This window comes from Apus apus, chromosome 25 (assembly GCF_020740795.1).
Source record: "Apus apus isolate bApuApu2 chromosome 25, bApuApu2.pri.cur, whole genome shotgun sequence".
In the NCBI taxonomy this organism is placed as follows: Eukaryota; Metazoa; Chordata; class Aves; order Apodiformes; family Apodidae; genus Apus; species Apus apus.
This window is the reverse complement of record NC_067306.1, coordinates 3,541,734-3,560,942: the sequence shown is the minus strand read 5'-3', so window position 1 is coordinate 3,560,942 and position 19,209 is coordinate 3,541,734. Positions and strand designations below refer to the sequence as shown.

Below are 19,209 nucleotides of genomic sequence, written 5' to 3'. Positions count from 1 at the left end.
TAAGACTCTGTAAATATATCAGCAGGTCTTTTACAAGGTGCTGTTGAAGCTTCAGTGCTGCCGGGATGAAATTATTGCACAGCTGTTAATGGTGAATGTCACTGAGAAAGTCAGAGTCACCTTTCTCAAATATATATATATTTAATCTCAAGGAATCTAGATATTATATAGGAGAACAAAGTTCTGATTCTTCCCCCACTTTCTGCCTTCTCTCTCCCTCAGGCTTTATGAGAAACATGAGATGTGGGTATAAAACTCAAGCACTGTATTCACTCCAAGATTTCAGGGAGTCATAAAGTGTATTTTCTAGTGTACCCAATAATCTCCCTGTGAAGTTAACTGAAAACGGATCTATTATAATTTTCATACAAAATACCTGGGGTTTGGATGGATATTAACAGGATGTTAGGAGAGAAATGCAACTTGGTAACGTAAGGCAAGGACAAGATGGGATTTTGATGCTCAGCAGTACCAAGCACAAGGTGTTTTCTCCCTGGATCACCAGAGAGGTGGCTCATGTCATCCAGGAACATTTTGTGCTGGCTTTTTATAGAAAATATGCAATTTAAAGTGAAAGGGAAAAGCTAAGCTGCTGTTGGGAATGCTGAGCTTTTGGGTAGCAGGATGTACCCATAGTATATTTCAAAGGAGAACAAATTACCCAGACCAGAACCTGTAGCACATGTTAATAGCAAATTCCAACAACAGGCTAATGTTCCCACCTGATTTTGAGTTTAGGCAGCAAGGTTACCTTTGAGAAGATCCCACTTGAGCTTAAGATGCAGGTCCAAAAGAAGCAGCTCATTCTAAAGCTGTACTCAGCTCTCAGTGTCTGATGTAGAAACACTGACTTCATTGTCTGGGTCACTTTGGGTGCTGTGTTCCCCAGCAGCACAAAACCCCTGTTTAAAAAGCCTGTGGTTTGCTTTTTGTAGGATCTTTTCTGTTCCCCCCAACTCATCTGTAACAGAGGTTTGGTTACAGACCTGTGATCAAACTCTGTGATATTGGAGGCTCAGAGTCATTTTCACAGTCTGTGTTGAAGAGAGGATGGAACCTTGTGTTGAGTTCCCTTCCCCACGCGTGTAGGTTGATGGTTTTCTCCCCTCATGTTTTGCCTGTGAATCAGGTTTCTTTCTGTTTCAAACACTTGCCCATACCTCAGCTAATCAACAAGCCAGAGCCTAAAGTGCAGACACCAAAATTAGAAGAATCTAGAGATGTTGGGGAGGTGAATTTACTGGGGAACCTTCATTTAGCAGTCACAGAAATCGGGACAGACTAACATCAGGGTGAGAGTTTCCTACAAAAACCACAGAGAACCACTAATAATGTATTTATTAAAACCCATCAGAACCTGATTCACATCAAATACTGTTGGACTTCGTGGAAGAGGTAATTTTTTAAAAGATTAGCAGCTGTTTTATCTGTGAGGTGTCACAGTTGTGTCTGTCATAACTAAAATACTTATTTTATAAACATTGAAATTGTGTATGTGTGGGACTGCCTAATATGCAATTAATGTATCATAGCAAAGGTGCTGCTACTGTGCCTTCTTTTATTCTTTAGCAATATCTGATGATGCTTTAAAGTGACTTGGCAGTAATTATAGTCTCATGTCCTTTCCCCCTTCTCTCAGAGAGGAAGATCCCTGATGAAGATTTCATCATATTAATTGATGGTTTAAATGAGGCTGAATTCCACAAGCCCGATTATGGAGACACCATAGTATCATTCCTGAGCAAAATGATTGGAAAATTCCCTTCCTGGCTGAAGCTGGTCGTGACAGTCAGGACAAGTCTACAGGTATGCTGAGACCAAGAACTGTGATAAACTGTGTCATTCTCATGATGGGGTTTGGGAAGGTCTTAGTCAAGACCCTTTATTTCACATTATCCTTTTGGCTTTTTTGTACTTGGATTTACATACACATCCCCACGTTCACTGTGCAGGGTTGGAAGGATCTCATCCAGCATCACTTATTCAGGTCAATAAATGTTCGGCCTCAAATAGTCCAGTTCATTTTGGAGTGACATCTCAGGTGCCAACAGGCTCCTTCCTGTTGGGAGGGCAGGGCCTGATGTCTGCCAGCCTGTTCTGCCCCATGTGGAAGGGGGAAGGGGTGTCCTCATCCCCCTGTGGGACCCAGAGGGATTGTTTCAGCCTGGAGGAGTCAATGCTGGGCCAGGATGTTGTTCAGCTCAGTGAAGAATATCTTGAGCAGGTGCTGAAGCTCTAAGCTGAACATTGTGTGGATTGTTCTGAAGTATTTTGATGTTAGTTTGCAGCTGGGCAAGTCTTAGCTTCAGCCTGTCCTTAGCTACTCCTCACTGCTCTCTTGGCATGAGGAGGACGCTGACCTTAGTTTTTTGGCTCCACTGCTCGTCTGAGAGCAGCAAGCTGGGAAGCAAACACAGTGACCCAGTTTGGGCAGGTCTGCTCCCTCAACTGTTTCACACTGGGGTTTGTTGATGTGCAGCATCCCTTGTGGGAACATCCAGATGGAGCCTCAGAGACAGGAGCCCAAGGGAGACGGATGTTGGAGGGACAAGCCAAGCTGGGAACCAGCTCAGAGCCCTGCTTGGCTGCACCAGCTGCTCTGGGCAGAAGGACATGTCTGCAGCTCTCCATTTCTCATGTTTTCATTATTAGCTGTTTTTTCATCAGCACAAGGCTGCACAGCTCATTTTTACTGAGCTCTGTGAAGCAGTTTTATTGAGATTTGCTGCTGTTTACTGAGATCCACAGGTTGATTTACTGTGGTCCTCCTGGCAGGAGCTGCGTGCTGGTTCCAGCACCATCAGGGCTGCTTTGTAGCTGGGAACAGCAGCTGCTGCCCAAGACACCAGGGAGCACAGGGGCTGCTTTGTGCTGCAGTTCCTTTTTTTGCTCAGTAACAGGGTAGATTCAACATCATTTGGAAGAAATCTTTTTGTAATTGTAGGTAAATTGCATCCCTCTGACTTGAATTCCTCATTTAATTAGGGCGGTGGCAGCTCTGTGGTCTCCACTGCAGGCTTCAGCTTGGCACCCTGCTCTCCCTCTTGATTTTTCTTCTGGAGAATTGATGGCTTCTGCAGCCACCCTGTGCTGCTGCCCTGCGTCAGCTCCCCCCGCGCAGCGCCGAGAGCCCGTGACGCAAGAGTTCTGGGAAAGGCCTTTGATGATCTTTGCTTTTTGTTGCATGAGCATCAGCAGTGAGCTCAGCAGAGGGGAGAGGAGGATCCCTGGCCACCCCATCCTGCAGCAGACGGGCGGATTTGTTTTGCACTGGGGGAGAACTGCTGTTTTCTGTCCTGACGTTTCCCTGCATTTTCCCCCCTGGCAGCAGTTGTGTGATGGGGGATCACACCCCTGGGGAGTCCTAAGCGTGGCTTCAGCCAAATTCTTTCAGGCCCCAGAGGTTGCCCACAGCTCATTCCCTCTGACCTGACAGCAGAAGAGATGGCAGGTTGCTGCGTGGGTGGGGTGGGGTGGGAATAACAAGGGCTCTGTGTGAATTTTCCAGCCCTTCCTGTGGATGCAGTATCAGGATCTGTGTCCTTCATTTTAATTTGTCACATTTCACGCGCAATCTACTTGATTATAGATGAGATTGTCAGGTCCTGAGGGGAAAAACTGCCATCTTGTGTGCTTGCCCTGATGGAAGAGGTCTTAAAGGAGTCTCAAAGGCGCTATTGTAACTTGAATTAAGTTTACTTAATGAATAATAAACACTGCCAGCATGAGTGTCCTTTTTTTCTTTCTTTCTTTGTAGGAAATAATTAAGCTGTTGCCCTTCCACAGAATATTTTTGGATAGACTGGAAGAGAATGAAGCCATAGACCAGGACCTGCAGGCATACATCCTTCATCGGATACACAGCAGCTCGGAGATCCAGAACAACATCTCCCTTAACGGCAAAATGGACAACACGACGTTTGGCAAACTCAGTTCTCACCTCAAGACCTTGAGCCAAGGGTCCTACCTGTACCTGAAACTCACTTTTGATCTCATAGAGAAAGGATACCTAGTACTCAAAAGCTCCAGCTACAAAGTAGTCCCAGTGTCCCTGTCAGAAGTTTACCTGTTGCAGTGCAATATGAAGTTCCCAACGCAGTCTTCCTTTGATCGGGTTATGCCTCTCTTGAATGTGGCAGTGGCATCTCTGCATCCTTTAACAGATGAACATATTTTTCAGGCCATTAATGCAGGTAACATTGAGGGCACTTTGGAGTGGGAGGACTTTCAGCAGAGGATGGAGAACCTTTCTATGTTTCTTATCAAACGTAGAGACATGACGCGAATGTTTGTTCATCCTTCTTTCCGAGAGTGGCTTATTTGGAGAGAAGAAGGTGAAAAGACCAAGTTTCTTTGTGATCCTAGGTAAGCAAATGCTCTGAGAAGCCAGAGTTTACAAATGTGTTCACCTTGTACTGTTACCTGAATCATTTCGTTTTATGAGGTTGCACGTGGACGCGTCTCACCTGGCTGTGCTCTGTCTGTACTAGTCACCTGAGATCTTTATGTTTTTCCTGGAAAGAAATCAACACCCCTGGGCACTCAACTGGCCTGGCAAATGTCGTGGTCATCTTTAGGATGAGATCAGCTGCTCCTCAGAAGGCCCCAGCTTGACTTGCTCCCACCCAGGCACCGCCAGGGGTGTTGGTATTTCGTGCCAGCTCAGTCAGGAGAAGAGGAATGATCTTCCTTTTCTCCAAAGGAACTGAAGCCACATGGAGCAGAGGATAAGGAGATGAGGGATGAAGAATGTGGGTGTGGCTTTTGCAGTTGGCTTCTTTTTGAAGTGTTCCTTGTAGTCCTACTACGTGTCTTTTTGAAAGCAAAATAAGGAACAGAATCAGGGTTTAGCAGTTTTGGACTGTAAATGCATCCATAATCTCTGTCCTGATAGCAGCTGAGTTCCTGGCTTAGCTCACAGGGAGCAGCATTTAATCATGGTTAGATTTATATTCCCTAACCCAGTGATCACTGTTAACAACGTTATCTTTGTTTCTACTGAAGAGGGGAAACAGACACTCCTGACTGTAATTCTAGTAGTCTGTCTCAAAAGCTTTGCTCCGTTTGGCCTGCCTATTTCTTAAAATATGATTATAAAAAACAGGGGAACACTTGGATTCAAGGATGTGTCAGTGCATCTCCCAGGGCCTGTGGTCAGTCTGAAGGAAACAGGATGGGATCTGCTGGGACTGAGGAGCCACCTGGCAGATGACAGCAGCTGTGGCTGTTAGCAGTGTCAGAGTCATTTACCACTTTACATTTTGTGATGAACAGGCTGCAGTAGAAAAATAGTCCATAGCTCCTCCCAATGGGCATCTTCCCTCTTGTAGAAGGTTCTGCACAACTGTCGGGTCGAGCCGACCCTTTGTGAAGCATCTCCCAGCAGCAGGTGTCTTCACATCATCAGTGGTCCTTACTTAATGACTCTGAGGAAGGATGTTAAGTGCTTGTCACTCTGCAGTGCCTTTCCAACCAATTTGCAGTGCTTCTGCCCTCTCCCTCCCAGTTGCTACTGGTTTTGTCTGGCCCCTGTGATTTCGACGGGTCTGGCTGGAAGGGCTGAGCCCAGCTGGGTGAGGGGACAGCAGCCACAGGCCCAGCAATTATCATTAATTACACTTGCCATAACGAACCATAGTGAGAGCAGCTCTGAGAACTCACTGCTTTCCTTGGTTAGCATGAGAAGAAAACTGAGATGCAGGGTCCTGATGTGGTGGGTAGGGCACCCATGTGGGAGGGGTGCTGTGTGTGGTAGCAATGCCTGCAGGTGGGTGATGCAGGGACTTTGTTCCTCTGGCTCCAGAAATGCTCCTGTTCCTTCTCACAGTGATGGGTGAGGTGGTTCCCAGCACCAAATCCAGAGGGAAACTCAAAAATGCTGCTTTTTAGGTGTTTTTGCACTGGCACCGGGTGTGCAGCCAGGTGGGATTTTAGCAGGAGGGCACAAAGGAATCCCTGTTTGCTCAGCAAGTTCCTGGTGATGAGATAGGACCCTGCTCAGGCTTTGGGTTTGGTGCTGCCTTTCATGAACATCCTGAACACATCATGCTGCCCTCCAGAGCATTCCAGAGACTTTCAGGCATTACTTTTCATCCCATATGTGCCAGTTTCACATGTGTTGGAGCCCCCAACACAAGAAGGACGTGCAGGTCCTGGAGAGTCCAAAGGAGGCCATGGAGATGATGGGAGGGCTGGAGCAGCTCTGCTCTGGAGACAGGCTGGGAGAGTTGGGGTGTTCAGCCTGGAGAAGAGAAGACTCCAGGGAGACCTGAGAGCACCTTCCAGTGCCTGAAGGGGCTGCAGGAAAGCTGGGGAGGGGCTTGGGACAAGGGCAGGGAGGGATGGGATGAGGGGGATGGATGAAAACTGGAAGAGGGAGATTGAGGTGAGACATGAGGAGGAAATTCTTGGCTGTGAGGGTGGTGAGAGCCTGGCCCAGGTTGCCCAGGGAAGCTGTGGCTGCCCCATCCCTGGCAGTGTTGAAGGGCAGGTTGGATGGGGCTTGGAGCAGCCTGGGCTGGTGGGAGGTGTCCCTGCCCATGCAGGGGGTTGGATCTAGATTATTATTAAGGTCCCTTCACACCCAAACCATTCTATGATAAATTAATGGTGACTTTCAGGTGTAGGGGAATGCTCGTGCTCTTTGCAGGTGGGTGATCCCTGCAGAGCCAACCCCTCTCAGCTTCTTCCCACTGGTGACCAAGAAGTTGCAATGGATATAACAGCTCCCACAGCCTCGAGATTGAGTCCATACATACTGGAGGACTAATAAATATATCTAACGTTTAATGTGCACTATTTGCCTTATACTCTGATGGTAGATAATGAAGCAGGATACATTTTGGTGATTAATAGATGGGACCCCTGAGGTTCAGCTCGAAATCCTCCTGTCCAGCTCCAGGGAAGAGCTGATACTGAGATGTTTTGCTCAGAGCACAGCAAACCCGTAGCAACCATTAAGAGAAGTAATGATTTTTCATTTTATTCCACCTGAAAGAAGCACAGCTTGCTACTGCTGGAGCTCTCTGAAGTAGCCCATGAAATTTTCCCTGCATCTGGTTTGTTCACAGCCAGTTTGATTTCCCTCTGCTTGCTTGGGAATTGAGAAGATCATAGAATGGTTTGGGTTGGAGGAGACCTTAAACACACAAGTAGCAATCTTGATGGCTGATTTACCAAAGCATCATAAAAACCCCCATATGCTCCTGAATACCATCAACATCTCCTTCTTCCCAAACCACTCATACACATCTGGAGTAACACAGAAACATGGAATGGTTGGGGTTGGGAGGGACCTTAGAGATCATCTAGATCCAACCCCCTGCATGGGCAGGGACACCTCCCACCAGCCCAGGTTGCTCCAAGCCCCATCCAACCTGCCCTTCAACACTGCCAGGGCTGGGGCAGCCACAGCTTCCCTGGGCAACCTGGGCCAGTGCCTGAGATGTGGCAACTGTGTAGACCCCTCCTGAAGTTCATTAACCAGCGTTGCAGAAATGAACCTTTCCCGTGCTACTCGGTGACCTTGCCAGGCTGATGCCTGAGGCTGTTTTTGTTTTTTTACCCCAGGAGAAGAGCTTGGAAGTGAAATGTGGTTTTGTGAAGCTGCTTTTAATTGACTTACCCTGACAGAGTGTCCAGGTGGGAGAATGTGACGAAGGGAATTGGGATAACGGGATCTTTCTCATTTGGGTAATGAGAGTTCCCATCTTCTCAGAAGCACAGCAAAGAGGGGAGAGGAAGAACACAATGTCCAGAAATTACTGCATTTTTCTACATTTTGAAGATAAATGGTGGGGTCTCCATCCTCCAGATTTCTGATGGAGCCTGATGAGATGCTCTTGGAACACTCCCTGGGCTCTTGCTGTCCAACGTAGAGGCTGATGGACATCAAAAGGGAATCTCTGCAGGCCCTTCTGCAGGGGAACCCTCCCTAGGACCCTTTCTTATTTAATAACAGGGCACCAAAAAAGCCTTTGTCAGGGCATGTAACCAGCATTGCAGTAATGACCTCCCCAGATGCACTGCAGCTCTAGTAACTGAGCATCTTAGTTGACAAATAACATCAGACATTTTAGGGAAAGACCTCCTCCTTTGTGACTGGTGCCCAGAGAAAGTGGTTGTTGTGGTACGTTCACTCTTACACTTGTATTTCTTAACCTAAATTCTTGGAATCTGTGCTGTTTTCTGCCTAGGCTTAATCAGAAACTTCCATGCAATTATTTTCCATGGTTTTACAACCCTAATAAAATGTTTTATCCCTGTGCTGCTGCTGAAGGGACTGTGAGAGAGACAGAACTGAAGTGATTTGCTCTGGCAAGGCAGTGAGAGCTGTAGGCAGACATGGACCACAGAAGTGAAATTACTGTGTCCAGATTTAAGTATCAACATCTGAGTTACTTGTCTAGACTTGCTTTATAGTCAGAGGAGAGAAATAAGAATGATTCATATCATCAGGAGCTAAAAGGCTAAACTAGGTCAGATGAAGAGTGCCTGGGAAGCATCTCCTCCTTTTGATTTCTGGAGGGAGCTCAGGGTGATGGGCTCACCAGGAGGCATCTCCAATATTGACAGATAAAACTCCATGAGATGAATCTCTCCAGGTTGCTCTTCTAGCCAACACACAGGGTTTGGAGGTTGAGTCACAGGTTTTTTTTTTCTTGTACAGGAGAACTAAGGGAGGAAAAAGACACTCTGTGCTGCTGCTTATGTATGGCTGTCTTCATTTGGGCTTTTGCTTCTCAGGGTGGCACTGGACCACCCAGCATTGGGTGTGCTGGTGGTGTGTCCCCTGATGTCACTGCTCAGTCTGGAGCAGGGTAGAAACAGGCTCTTTGTCTGCACTGCTCAGGGAACTTCCCAGCATCCATGGGCCTGTAGCAAAAGGAAGCATCCTTAGATCTTCCCCTCAAGTGCTTCACCTCTGGGACCATCTCACCTCATTTTGGATGCAGTCACACTCGAGCAGTCATTCTGATCTCCTCTGGTACTTGAAGAAATTCATCTGACTTGGATGAGCTGGATCCCACACTTGATCCCCTCTGCTGCCAGGAAGGCAGTTGAGGATGATGAGCTTGGCCATGGACGTGCTGCTCCTGGGTCTGGAACCTGGAGAAGATGAGAAGCTGCTCAAGTGGTGCCTTTGGCTCCTGTTTGCTGAGCTCTGGAAGTGCAACCCAAGGTGTTTCTCCCACCTGTAGCTGGGATGTTGGGTGAGGAGAGCAGAGGCTCTGTTGAGCTGGGCTTTAAGGCCAGTCTGCAGGTCAGCATGAGGAGGAACCCTTTTTGTCTGCAGAGATTAAACTGCTCTTTACCCTGGAGGGCTCTGTCCTGCTCCTGGTCCGTGCTGTTGCCCAGATGTTAATTGCACTCACCCTGGAGTTTCCCATGGGATGGGGACAGAAGCTTTTCTCCTTCCCAAAGAAGAGCAAGAGTGGCCAGGACAGGAGTCACTGAGGATCATGCAGGAGAGTCTTCTGGTAGAGAGCTTGGGAGGAGGATCTTGCTCACACAGGACCATGTCACTGGACAGAGCTGTTCTCATGGATACTGCAGGTGTGGTGTTAGTGAAAACCTAAACATCTGTGGTGGGTTTCCTGAAAAGCTGGATGCTGAGGTATGGAGAAAGACCTGAAACACCTGGCAGGTGTTTGGTGTGTCTCCAGATCAGGTGTTGGTGCCAGGCTCAGTGATGGCATCACTGGGCTCTGCTGGCTCTGAAACCTAAGCTGGGACATGTAGCACAGGCAGTCAATGCTCTGCACTAGATGTTCCCCTCAGTGCACCAAGGCTTCATGAAGAAGCTCTTGCTCATGGCCTTGATTAGAAGGTGTCTAATAATCAGGGAGATCACACACAGTAAAGAAATCCAGGGAGAAGCACTGGTGGATCCATGGTCCCTGCTGAGGGCATCTCACCTCTTCCTTCCTCTTCTACATCCCCAGACCAGCTCTATCCCTGTCCCCAAAGCCCCAGATAAGGTCACCCTGCCTGGATGCAGCAGCCATCCAAACAGGAGGATGTGGCTCTGATCTCATACCTTAGGTTGCCATGGTTTCCAGCAGAGCTGTCTTTGAATGCAGGAGCAGGAAGGTATTTTGCATTTTCCTCCTTCCCTCGGGAGACGCTGCCACGGGAGCCTTTTCCTACACAAAATTAATGGGTTTGTATGTTACCCAGGAAAATGATAGAGTGTGTACATGAGAAAAAAAACAGGTGTGTTTTTTTTTTATCTCGGTGTCATGCTGAATCTGACTGACAAATAGCAGTCCCCAGTCAAGAGATAATTAATTGAGAAAGTGCAGAGGTAAAGAAGGGGGTGAAAATTATATTTATAAAAATACAGGGATACAACAAACAGCTTTAAATGGGGGATGGGACCTGACATGACACATCAGCTTCTTAAAAATTAGCCAGTGAGCTTCTCCAAACGTAGCTCACTTTGTCATGATGGTGCTTGGATTCATTGACTTTCTTCCTTTTTTTATATGACAAGATTCTGAAAAGACCCTCTGCTTTCTTGTCAGCTGAAATGCTCAGTTGTTCACCAAAACTCGGGCTGTGTCTGAAGTGTTTTCTCTGCATTCCTGTGCGGTGGGTTTTACTCGAGGAAGCAAAGGTGCTGTTTGAATTCAAGGTGAAGCAAAAGAAGGGGTTTGGGATTTCTTGGGATTCCTTACATACTGCTCAGAAAAGGAAGAATCATTTGGTGCCTGCCTGCACCTCGTGAGGGTGGAGATGGGATAGTGGGATGTTGAGGAGCAGCTCCAGCCCTGGCAGAGCAGCAGGGGGCTGAGCCCTGCTGCTTCCACTGGAATTTTGCCTTTCTGTGCCATTGGAGTCACCCCTCCAAGGTGTTTGTCGTAGTTCCATGTGCCAGTTTTTCAGCTCTGCACATGTTGTAGCTCACACTGGGCTTCTCTGCATGCCGCCAGGTAGCCACGTGCCAGCGCTTGGTACCTCAGCAGAGCCAGGAGGGCTGTGTTGTACTTTGTCACTTTGCCAACTCCAGCTGTGGGCTGGATGCCACATGTCACCAAAATACATGAGGTCAATTTTTTTTCCATGCCCAGCCTGCTGTCCAGTTGTCTGTGCTGGTGCAAGGCCTGTGCTGAGCCGGGGTAGTTGAGCACCACATCATGGTGGGATCTGGTGTTTGAAGATCATCTCCACAGCTCTGTTTGTGGCAGAGGTGGAGCTGTGGCTTTACCCGTGGCTTGGGGCAGGGCTTTTTGTCTGTATCCATAGCATAAGAACAACAGGACAATGTTTTTCTCTTCTAATGCACTCCTCAAGCAGACCATAGTGAATCACAAAGATGAATCCATCATCGTGTCCTCCCATTAACTGGAGGGACAAACACAAGCTGTTCACCAAGCAGCAGAGACCTGGTGGAGAGCTGACTCTGAGAATCCAACCCTTATGCTTCCCATATGACTTCCAGAGGAAAGTTTGCTGATTCCAGCACTTGTAACTCAGTAAGCAGATTTTGAAATATAAATAGAATGGGCAGGAGCTCCACAAAATGAACTTAGGAAGCTTCTTATATGCGGGTATCCATGGCCAGTATCTCTAGATATCAACCCTAATCTCATGCAGAAATACAGAGCTAAAAAATAAATTACTAAAGCTGTTGGTATCAAGTTGGGCAGCTCCAGTAGGGAGTCCTCTGAGCATCAGAAGCCAATGTTTGTGTAGTAGGAGTTTTCAGGACAGGTGCACACAGAAGAGAAGGAAACCTGAAGTCCTTCACGTGGTGGCTCCGTGTCCAGCGAAGCAGTGAGGTGCCTTAGCTGCAGGTTTGTCCTCTGTTGAGCAGGGCTGCAGCTGCAGTGACAGTTGGAAGAGGAGAAGTGGGAGACAGATTAATAATCATGACAGATGAGATGGAGAGCAGATGTGATTGCTGCCACCATAAAGGACATCAGTAGAGCAGCCTGTTTTAGCTGGCTCATTAGATGTGCAGCCGCAGCGTTCAGATGCGGAGCAGGTTTTGGATGTAATTAGTGTCTTGAGTTACTGTCCTCATGAATTCTTTTCTTTTTCTTCTCTTCTGGACTCTAACCTGTCTGCTGTACCATTTTGCTTCTAAACAGAAGAAAAAAAATCACAGAATAATCCATTCTGTGGGGCTGAGCCACCAGGAGGAGAGCAGTGGGGTCAGTTGGAGGCAGTGTCAGTACTGACCATCCTGTTCTTGATTTCCTTCTGTCATTTCATTCCTCAGATCTTCAAGACCCACTTGGGGAGCAAAGCCATCTTCCAGCAGCTGAGGAGAGAGTAACCCTGACTTTGGTCCGTCTTGCTTTGGTCATTTATACCTGGTCAAAGCAGCAGTAAAGCTTTTCCAGATGACATATCCTGTTCTTCTCTAACCCTGTATATTATAAACTGTGTCAGGTTGAATGAGAACAGAGAGTGTTTCGCTGTGGGTCTTCTGAGATCTCCTCTGTGTGTTAACTGTGTAGTCACTGGAGAGCTCACTGGGAGATGATGTTATTCATTTTACCCATCCAGCATATTTATTAAATATGCCAGCAGCTTTTCACTCTTGGACAACACTGCATTTCTCTGAATAGAAAGTAATCTGTTCCAGCAGAATTTCTGCAAAGCCTCATGAACTGACAAGGGAATTGCATCTTTGCTCTCTGGAGCTGGGATTTGACATCTCATTAAGTCAGGGCCTGTAAGCATTTGCAAAGGCTTTTTTCTCTCTTTTATCTTTCCTTTCTTGTTCTGTGTTTTTGAATCATTGTAAGTATCTTTTGTTAAATCTGATGGGGCCATCGGAGTTGTCTGGTTTTTCTCTTTGCTGCTCTTGGCAGTTCCCATTGCCTGACCACTCTTGTTTTGTGTAGTGTAGAGGTTCTCCAGGATCAGCTCCTGACAAGGATGCAGCTCTGTTATCCCTGATAAACTACAGGAGCTCTTTCTCTGTCATAACCAAAGATGTAACATAATCTGAAGCATGCACTCTCCCCATCCTTGATAAAATGTAGGTGCAGCATGGATAGTACCTATGGAATTTTTAATAGATGGCCTTGAGAAATAGAAATGAGACTGTGAGGAGGTCTGCAGCACAGCCTGAGTTTTATCTGAGCTGTATCAGTTGGGTCATTGCTATCACACCTCTGAGAGTTACCTGGATGAACTTCCTACCTGAATGATCTGGCTGTGGGTGTTGTTAATCATAGATTCACAGAATTCCAGACTGGTTTGAGGTGGAAGGGACCTTAAAGATCACCCAGTCCCAACCCCCTGCATGGGCAGGGACACCTCCCACCAGCCCAGGTTGCTCCAAGCCCCATCCAACCTGCCCTTCAACACTGCCAGGGATGGGGCAGCCACAGCTTCCCTGGGCAACCTGGGCCAGGCTCTCACCACCCTCACAGGGAAGAATTTCCTCTTCATGTCCAACCTCAGTCTCCCCACTTCCAGTTTTCATCCCTTCCCCCTTGTCCTCTCCCTCCCTGCCCTTGTCCCAAGCCCCTCCCCAGCTTTCCTGGAGCCTCTTCAGGCACTGGAAGGTGCTCTAAGGTCTCCCTGGAGCCTTCTCTTCTCCAGGCTGAACACCCCAACTCTCCCAGCCTGTCTCCAGAGCAGAGCTGCTCCAGCCCTCCCATCATCTCTGTGGCCTCCTCTGGACTCTCTCCAGGAGCTCCATGTCCTTCTTAATACCACATCAGAGGGGTAAGGAGCTTCCTGGCTCATTCAGAATTAGGAGTCATTAGGCACAAATGCTCTACAGCGTCTCTTAATACCACAGATCTCATTAACTACTCTTGGCTCCTCCCCCAGCTGCCCAGGGCCCAGGACGTGGGGCCAGCGTGGGTGCTTTTGGAGTTGTGTGTCTTGAGCACGTCCCTCTAGATGCAAACAGAATCAGAGCTGCACAGATGGTGTTGGTGTTGCTGGTGTTCAGTCACATGCTGGCAATGAAGAAACATCCAGTCAGTCTATTGATTTTATGAGAAGTCAGAAACTTCCCAGCCCTCCATTGCCAAGATGCTGTTACTTACATTAAAATTGGTCTGAAGGACAGGCCAGATGCTGTTAAATGATTCCATTTCTGCTTTTCAGACACTCCCACTGGGGTTCTTTCAGTTCTCCAGCTCTCCTTGACACAAATCTTGGTTTTGCTGCTTTTAAAACTTCAACGACACTAGGCCACGGGGAGCAGTAAGGAAGCACTGGGAGTTGGGATGATGCTCTATATGGATTCCTTGTGCAATGCTGTGTTTCTTGTAACCCAGCAATAGTCAGTCTGGCACTTCCACTTGGCAGCAATAGCAGCATGGGTGAAGTGGGGAACTATGATCAGATGTCTTGCTAAGAGACCTGCTTCAGTGGAACCAGGTGCTGGACTTGGTATGGGTGTCTGGCTCTTGGATCTCTTGGTGCATAGGCTGACCTTATCTGGACTGGACTTCATAAAATCATGGAATGGTTTGGGTTGGAAGGGGCCTTAAAGACCATCTAGATCCAACCCCCTGCATGGGCAGGGACACCTCCCACCAGCCCAGGTTGCTCCAAGCCCCATCCAACCTGCCCTTCAACACTGCCAGGGATGGGGCAGCCACAGCTTCCCTGGGCAACCTGGGCCAGGGTCTCACCACCCTCACAGGGCAGAATTTCCTCCTCATGTCCAATCTAAATCTCCTCTCTTCCAGTTTCAAGCCGTTACCTCTTGTCCTCTCTCTACGTGCCCTTGTACTCAGTTTGCAAGTCTAACTCATTAATCCGTTGATGTCTGGACTGAGCCTTATCATCTGTGCTGTAAAAAAGTAAGCTTAGATAATCTCATAGAGCCCCTTTTAGCCTGGAAATCTCATGTTTTATACCCAGAATGCTGGACTTCTAGTTCCCAGTTGAGGCCATCAGCTGTTCCTCTGTGTAGTGAACAGTCGTGATTATGCTGCGAGAGGGTCAGTGCAAACAGGACAGCTGTGGGGTGAAGAAGCCAAGCAGCAACCATCCTAGCGTGGGTTGCTTGTCCTGCTCATCAGGAAGAATGTCTGTGGCTTCCTACAGCTGCTGGATGTGGTAGGACACCGCTGCTGGTGTCCTTGGTGCCTTCTAGGCAGGACAATGGTTTCTGATCAGATCCTCTGCAGTTTGTCTCACTGCAGTGAGATCTGACCTGAGAGATGGAAAGATTTTTCTTGGCTTTGAACTTGGCTGTCCCAGTTAGCTCAGCAAATTAAGCCAGTGTTTAATTCTCCAGGAAAGAAAATCGCTGCTTAAGAGCTTTCCCTGTTTTCTTTGAGTTTTCTTGTATAATGTTAATTCCTTCCAAGTTAAGTCGCAATTATAACATCAGAGGGAAACTATGTTACAAAAATCAGTAAATCAATTTTGGTGATTAAATGATCCTTCAAGAGCTGCTCACAGAGCTGAGCTTGGCCTTTCTGCTGCCTGAATAGATCCTTCTGAAAGCAGGCTTGGTCAGAGCAGATGTTCTTCTCTGTGGTGAAGTTAGAAAGCTGCGCTCTGCAGAGCTGAGTCAAATGTGAGGACACAGCTCCTGGAAGCCACATTCCCTGGGCACAGCATCAGGTCTCTGGGTTTTTTGATGGTTCCATGGGATGAGCTGGAAGAAGGGAGATGGGGGTGTAAATCAGGGGATTTGGACTTTGGTAGGTTCAGAAGTAAACAGGACTGATTCTCATTAGGTTTTTACCTGTCTTTTACTCCCACCATGTCATGCCTTAATACTGCAGTGATTTCACACCCTTTTAAATCTCTTACTTTGCTTGAGGGACAGAAGAATGTAGATGAAGCACAGATCCAGGAGCTTTCAGTATTTTATTTTGTGTTTCTCTGTGCTCCATCACAGCTCTGTTGTCACACTGGTATTTTATCAGTGACACCTTGTCCCCTTCCATCTGTGGCACGAGGGACGGGGACACGATGCGGGATGTGCTGGAGGTACCAGCTCCCCACCTTGCCTTGCTCTGTGCCCAGAGCTATTATGTGCCTTAGCTTTGGGTGGATAAGGGAGTAGATGGGTAGGGTTGGGTGGAGAATGGATTGAAAACAGCCCTGATAAAAAGGTCTTGGAGGTGTTGGTTGATGAGAAGCTCAACATGAGCCAGCAACATGCACTGCCAGCCCAGGAACCAACCGTGTCCTGGGCTGCATCAAAAGAAGCCTGGCCAGCAGGGCCAGGGAGGGGATTCTCCCCCTCTGCTCCTCTCTTGTGAGACCCCACCTGGAGAACTGTGGCCAGAAGGACATGGAGCTCCTGGAGAGAGTCCAGAGGAGGCCACAGAGATGATGGGAGAGCTGGAGCAGCTCTGCTCTGGAGCCAGGCTGGGAGAGTTGGGGTGTTCAGCCTGGAGAAGAGAAGGCTCCAGGGAGACCTTAGAGCACCTTCCAGTGCCTGAAGGGGCTCCAGGAAAGCTGGGGAGGGGCTTGGGACAAGGGCAGGGAGGGATGGGATGAGGGGGATGGATGAAAACTGGAAGAGGGAGATTGAGATGAGACATGAAGAGGAAATTCTTCCCTGTGAGGGTGGTGAGAGCCTGGCCCAGGTTGCCCAGGGAAGCTGTGGCTGCCCCATCCCTGGCAGTGTTGAAGGGCAGGTTGGATGGGGCTTGGAGCAGCCTGGGCTGGTGGGAGGTGTCCCTGCCCATGCAGGGGGTGGGACTGGATGAGTTTTAAGATCCCTTCCAACCCAAAGCAGTCTGGGATTCTGTGTGTATGGACCACTTGGCTGAATCCAGCATCTCCCCTTGTGCCCATATCTGACCTTCACTTAGAGCCTTTCTTGAAGCTGCTGTGTGTGCACCAGGTCATGCTCTACAATACTTGGAAGGATGAAGACTCATCTTTGTGTCTTTATCTGTTCATGAGTGTGTACATCCCCACAGGCTCCCCGGGTTGTTACAGGAGCCAACAAAAGCTCTTGGAGCTGAGTTGGGAGCTCTATTAATTTTTCACAAAAAGAAATCTAACATTAAAAATAGAAAAATCTCTGATGATAAACTCTGCAGTGGTGAAATTCAAAGCAAATCATTTCACTGGGCTCCTTGATGTAGAAATCATTACTGCCATCCTCGGCTGTATTTATTAACATTTGAAAAGAAATAAAAAGGAAGAAAAAAGCAAAAAAGCCTGTGCTGCTGGAACCTGGTTGAACATGCAATTAGTGTTGACAGAGCAAGTGATGACACGTATTTATCAACAAGCCCAAAGCCAAGGGCTGGGGAGTGTTGCAGAGGTGATGTATTGCTCAGGAATACTGAACTTCATCCTGGAATAGAATCATAGAATGATTAAGGTTGGAAGAGACCTTAAAGTTCATCTAGTTCCAACCCCAGGGAGCCCTACCCCTAGAGCAGGTTGCACAAAACCTCGTCCAACTTGGCCTTAAAAACCTCCAGGGATGGGGCATCAACAACTTCCCTGGGCAACCCATCCCAGGTCCTGCACATCCTTGCATTGAGGTTAATATCCCAGCTGAAAAGCAGTTGAGGAGCTACCTATGGAACCTGGGTCTGTGTGGCAGTTGGGAGCTGAACTTCATAGCTCATTCCAGGTTTCTGGATCTTCAATCCATGCTTAGGATTGATGTAGTTAGAAGAAAGCTGAGGAGGGACTTTTTGTCAGGACATGAAGTGACAGGAAATGGGGGAATGGATGAAAACTGGAAGAGGGGACATTTAGGTGAGACATGAGGAGGAAATTCTTCCCTGTGAGGGTGGTGAGAGCCTGGCCCAGGTTGCCCAGGGAAGCTGTGGCTGCCCCATCCCTGGCAGTGTTGAAGGGCAGGTTGGATGGGGCTTGGAGCAGCCTGGGCTGGTGGGAGGTGTCCCTGCCCATGCAGGGGGTTGGAATTAGAGAACCTTGGAGGTCTTTTCCAGCCCAAGCCAGTCTGGGATTCTGTTATAGTTACAGCTCCATTCAGAGCCTTCCCAGATGTTTTGAAAGAGTTTTCCATCAAGAAGCAAACAAGTGGAGTTCTTCCCTCTTCTGTGATGTCCCAAATGGAGGTGGAAAGGGGTGGCCATGGGGTCCCTCTGTGTAGCTGGTTCCTGTTCACCTGAATGAACTGGCACCACTGACCTTTTGGTGGAGATAAATGCTTGGCTCTTCTCCAATCCATAAGCACAGGATTGTGCAGCTGATGAGCTGGGGAGATAAGTTGAGGGTATTAGAGTGATTACAGGTTTGCAGAGTCTACCTGAGTGGGGAGGGATAAACTCCAGGCCTTGCTGCTCTCCTTGACTTGCAGCTGCACCCAGCAACACTTAAGCTGCCTTTCGTAGTCACTGGTTTCTGCTCTGCTTCTTCTTACCATGGGCATTCCTGGAGATTAATCAGTGTAATGAGCAAATGTATTTGTTTATCTCCTTTAAAAGGGTGTGCCCTGATGTTCTCCTCCCTCTCCAGAGATGGGAAACAAAGGGGAAGAGCCAAGGGAAGGCAACAAACTTAAGGTGCTACAACTGCTTCCGAGGCCCTTCAGTTTTCCCAGCTTGTTGCATCTCTTGGTGCTATATGGAGAATTCCCCCAGCATGGACACTTGGAAATCAGTGGCACTGCCCTCTGCACACATCTTGATGGGTTGAGTCACCATCTGGAAGAGCTTCTCCTTCTCCAGGGATGGCAGAGCTGTGGGATCCCAGTGCAGGTGTCTCACCGTGTGCCAGGCAGGGTGTGGAGAGGAGCACGGCAGCAAAACACACAAAAAAGAGGATGTTTTTTTCAGGTCTTTTTTTCAGCTCCATCCACCCTAACTGTGAATGGTACCATTAGTGATGAAAAACATTTCAGATGACAGTTCATTCCTTGAGTTGGTGGTGACCCTGTAAATTTAATTGTGCTTTGCAGAGGCACAAACCAGGGTTACTCACCAGTGAGAGAGTTTCTTTTATTAAGCTTAAATGGGATTTGGGCCCTTTCACCCATCAAGACCTGGAGGTCAAGTCCTGCCTTGTGAGAAAATAGTGGTTTGTTTTCCACCCTGCACGTGGCCACATCCTCCCAGGGCTGGCAGAGCAGGACCGGGCTGTGTGAAAAGGAATCAGAAACATAAGCCCAAAAGGAGTTTTATTGGCAGGGCTCAGGGAGGGACGTTGCCAAACACCTGGCCAAGGCCCTGCAAGCCTTTCACTTCTCTACTGAGGTTATTTTGAGATAGGGGCAACTCTTCTCCCTGGCTGGAGATGTGCTGGTAAATCCCCAACGTTGTGAAAACTTCCGTC

The 19,209-nt window shown here is 48.0% G+C and overlaps 1 protein-coding gene across 7 annotated transcripts in view; it reads left to right on the top strand.

The window, feature by feature from the left end:
- The window catches only part of TANC2 (tetratricopeptide repeat, ankyrin repeat and coiled-coil containing 2), a 231,370-nt gene that overhangs the window by 180,656 nt on the left and 31,505 nt on the right, over window positions 1-19,209 (top strand). For all 7 annotated transcript variants that reach the window (XM_051640273.1, XM_051640277.1, XM_051640278.1 and 4 more), the window contains 2 exons: window positions 1,640-1,806; window positions 3,758-4,365. In XM_051640273.1, coding sequence (XP_051496233.1) covers window positions 1,640-1,806; window positions 3,758-4,365 — 775 coding nt within the window. The remainder of the gene's footprint in view (window positions 1-1,639; window positions 1,807-3,757; window positions 4,366-19,209) is intronic.